A 4,547-nucleotide genomic window follows, 5' to 3' on the forward strand; every position below is an offset into this window, starting at 1 on the left:
CTCTTACTGCGCATAAAGATTTTTTCTTGTATTGTGCTAGTATTTCCTGTGGCTCCATTGTCAAATTCAGATTATCCTTCTTTTCAGCAAGTAACAAGTTGCTCACTTGCTTAATCCCATGCCTCTCAAGGGAGTGAGAGAGGCGGTATTGTGTATTTTATTATTACTATGAACACTTTAAAATTATTTGTATAACACTGAAAAGTGTGCTAGGAGCCTTACAAACATATTAAAAAACCATATCCCTGAACAGAAGCGCTTACAATCTAAAGACAATTAACAGGCAAATGAAGGGAAGAAGGTATGTGGCGTATTTTTATATATATGTCTGAAAAGTGGATTTGTATCTAGTAACAATGGAGTTGAGTTCAACAATGTATAGTTCACTGCAGGCCTCAGACTGGAGATGAACTATAATAAAGCAATAGCCAAATCTTGCTTGCCTTATGCATGTGAGAAGTCTCCTTGAAATTAATGGGATCATTCATGTGAGTAAAGTGAGTTGGATTTGGCTACAAGAACAGGTATTCAGAACTTTAAGGACACTTATGTTAGTGACCAGATATTTTCATGGTATTCCAAGAACCTGAATTGGAGTAAAAGAAGGACATTGAAGTGGTTTTGGACATTCTACACAGAACAATCCTAGTCAGAGGATTAAGCTCCCAAGGAACCCGCAGCTCTGAAGTATGTAAACTTGCCTTTGTACATATGCCAACATGTATGTTTTTAATTCCTTGCATGGACAGAAGCCCAACACTTTAATTTTAGAAGATCAGGCTAATTTCCTTATCAAGAGTACATAGGGAAAAAGAGAAAGAGCTGTCTCTGTAATACCATTTTTTTTTCTCTTTCCCACATTCTAGGAAAGAATCTCTTGGTGTCTCTGCAGGGATCCAGAGCTGAGAATAACTGCTAGAAAATGGCACTATCTAAGGTCATAAGAAGAAATAACTCTATATACTCTTCTCTCTGCCCTCTTTTCCCTTTGTTCTAAAACTCGCAGCTGTTCTAAAATTTTATTTTGTGACTGCAATTTTCAAAGGATACTGGCAACACCCGTTATACATATGCAAATAATTCAATTATAATTGTCTCTCGGAGTTAAACTATGAATGTAGAAGTGTTTTATTTTATCATCACTAAGACGTTGTGGCTCTTCTGGCTTGTTCTCTCTATTAAGCTTTGTACCAAGTGGATCAGAGTGATTAAGAGATCACCAAAGAATATTCTTCTGTTACAAGCATGAATTATTCTGTTTAACTTTTTTTTATTACATCTTTCCTCCAAAAAGGGGAGTAAAATGCAAAGTCCTCCTTTTTTGTGTTTTACTAATTTGAACCAACACAGAGAAAAACACAATTCAACTTATCTGCTGTTCCTTTTCAAAATGGCCACCAAGACCTCAACTCTGTTCCCTAGGGACCCCAGAAAGGGAGGAAAGCACAGGAGCAACTTCTGAATCGATATGCAGCTCCCACTATAAATGGCGGGGTGGAGATAAGGAGAGACTAGTGGTCTAGTTTAGCCTTCTAAGTGGCCCATGCTTGTGAACTCAGGGCATGGTCACCTGTCAAAAAATGAATGGAGAAATAAGGTATAAAGCTATTACTACTATCCTGACCCATCAGGGCTGTGGAAAACTCCTGCCTGCTTCCCACAATCGATGTTGTAGAGTTCTCTCTTTAGGGATGCATTCTTGGAGAACTAGCTGGTGGGAGAGTTCCTGGCAGTGTAGTTCTGATAGTCATATTCCTATGTCATGTTGGAGGCAAAGAGCTTGTGATGGGTCTTGCGTATCTGCATGGATGCCCTTGACATGAGTGGGTCTTCCTGTGTTGATCTTGTTGGGGGACAGGCTAAACTCTGCTGAGTCCCACAGAAGGGAGAACACCCTTAAATCCCCAAGCAATAGCACAGAGTTTGGTATACAAAGGAGCAAGATTATTTTCTAATCTACCATTTGTTTTTGTTTCTTTCAGATGGAGTTGAAGAGATTCAAAATGATTTTGTTTTTAATTGTAGTATTGGCCCCTGCTTGTTTGTATTTATTCAAGCCAAATTTGATTGCAATCCTTATATTCTGGCAAAAGAAGGAAGAGGCCACGTCACTGACTTTTATAGCAGAGAGCAGAAACTTTTTGCAGTTGCCAGATATAGACTGCAGTAGGACTCCTCCATTCCTGGTACTCCTTGTGACATCGTCACATGGCCAAAATAAAGCTAGGATGGCTATCCGTCAAACATGGGGGAAACACAGACTAGTTGCTGGCAACCGCATTGTGACATATTTTCTTCTGGGAACCACCATGAACCAAAATGATCAAACTGGTATTATTGCTGAAAGTCAGAATTACAGAGACATTATCCAGAAGGATTTTATAGACACATATTACAATTTGACTTTAAAGACAATGATGGGAATTGAATGGGTTGACAAATTTTGTCATCAATCCAGGTTTGTGATGAAAACTGACTCAGATATGTTTGTCAATATCTTTTACCTGACTGAACTCCTTTTAAGAAAAAACAGAAGCACTGGATTCTTCACAGGCTTTTTAAAGACGAATGAACTCCCAATAAGAAATAGATGTAGTAAATGGTATGTGAGTAAAGATGAATATCCTGGAAGCACGTATCCTCCATTTTGTTCGGGGACTGGTTATGTTTTCTCCACTGATGTTGCTAGTCGGGTTTATAATATTTCAGAAAGTGTCCCTTTTATTAAACTGGAGGATGTTTTCATAGGACTGTGTCTTGCTAAACTAAAAATCAAGATGGAGGAACTTCATTCAGAACAGACATTCCTCCCAAACAGGGTTGAGTTCTCTCTTTGTCACTTCAAGAAAATTGTGACATGCCATTATGTGAAACCTTATGAGCTGCTGATCTACTGGAATGCACTGGAGAGCTCAATGGATGAAAAATGCCCAGATGTCTGAAATAGCTGAGCTAACAAAGTGACACAAAAAAGCTACAGGACCAGCCTTTAGTAGGGTTACAACCTGGCCAGTATTTGACTGGCCTGGCCCTTTTTTTATGGACTTGCCAGTTGCCAGAAAAATAATTTAATCTGCCTTTTTTTTTTACACGTGTCTAAAGATTTGCATTATTATTACCACATGACACTGGGATATTTAATGTTAAAAGTTTCTTTGTCCAGCTAAAGATGCTGCAGTGTTCCCACTTCCGCAGCTTAAGTAAGAAAATGATGTTATCAATCTTATCTATATGTGCTCTCTCTCTAGATACTATAAGTGGCTACTGGGGGCAGGATTTGCAGAATTGTCTTGTAGGGGTGGGAGTGGTGCCGGGTTTTTTTGCATTTCAAAGGTGGTAACCCTAACCCAGGGGTAGGCAACCTATGGCACGCGTGCCAAAGGTGGCACGCGAGCTGATTTTCAGTGGCACTCACACTGCCCAGGTCCTGGCCACCGGTCCAGCGGCTCCTGCATTTTAAATTTAATTTTAAATGAAGTTTCTTAAACGTTTTAAAAACCTTATTTACTTTACATACAACAATAGTTTAGTTATATATTAAAGACATAGAAAGAGACCTTCTAAAAACGTTAAAATCTATTACTGGCACGTGAAACCTTAAATTAGAGTGAACAAATGAAAACTCGGCACATCACTTCTGAAAGGTTGCCGACCCCTGCCTTAGCCTTTAGTCAGGCAAAACTCGGGGCTGTGGACTAGTACAGTCAAAGAGACACTGATAAATATTTTAACCTCTTGTCCCTCTGCAAATTTGCTGGTATTTATTTGCAAACACTGGATTTTCATGCAGGGCACAAGCCAACAAAACTGCTTTGTCTCAGTACGAACACTTACAGTAACGTCAGCAGAAGGCAGGGAATGCTTACCTATCAGTTGGTTCTCTCTATCATTTTCTCTGTTTCCCTAACATTAAAAGTTTACAGTCCAAAGTCCATTCCCTGACACATTATAACAAGGTTAGGCCACACTCCTGTAATGAGCTCTGTGTGAGCAGAGACATACATCTGCATGAAACCCTTTACACTGCTGAAGTTGATGGGGCTTTGTACAGGTGTGCAGATCTACCTATTCCAGTGGGTCTCAAACTTTTTTACTGGCGACCCCTTTCACATCGCAAGCCTCTGAGTGCAACCCCCCTAATAAATTAAACACACTTATGAATATTTAACACCATAATAAATGCTGGTGGCAATCAGGGTTTGGGGTGGAGGTTGACAGCTCGCGACCCCCCCATGTAATGACCTCACAACCACCTGAGTGGTCTCAACCCCCAGTTTGAGAACCCCTGACCTATTCAGAGCCTGTTGCAGGAGCAGGGTCTTAAGTACCTTAGGTTAACTTCTGAGCCTTTAAGATCACTGCATTAGTTTTCTATGATACATTTCACATTTAAAATCATGCATACAGGGCTTAATCGAGAGCCCAATGGAAAGAAAAAGTCAACAGTGCTGACAGAATATTGGAGTTGGTAAATAAATAATGTATTTCAACATGCTATATTCCCCCTTCAATACAAGGTGTATTTTTGAATTCAGAGGAATTAGTAA

The 4,547-nt window shown here is 39.7% G+C and overlaps 1 protein-coding gene across 1 annotated transcript; it reads left to right on the top strand.

Annotated features, from left to right (window-relative positions):
- The first annotated feature begins 922 nt into the window (after positions 1–922).
- LOC135895480 (beta-1,3-galactosyltransferase 5-like) lies at positions 923–2,942 on the top strand. The gene is made up of 2 exons (XM_065423591.1): positions 923–937; positions 1,983–2,942. Exons 1-2 carry the CDS (start codon positions 923–925, stop codon positions 2,940–2,942), a joined length of 975 nt encoding a protein of 324 aa, XP_065279663.1.
- Positions 2,943–4,547: the final 1,605 nt, after the last annotated feature.

This window comes from Emys orbicularis, chromosome 1 (assembly GCF_028017835.1).
Source record: "Emys orbicularis isolate rEmyOrb1 chromosome 1, rEmyOrb1.hap1, whole genome shotgun sequence".
Classification (NCBI taxonomy): domain Eukaryota; kingdom Metazoa; phylum Chordata; order Testudines; family Emydidae; genus Emys; species Emys orbicularis.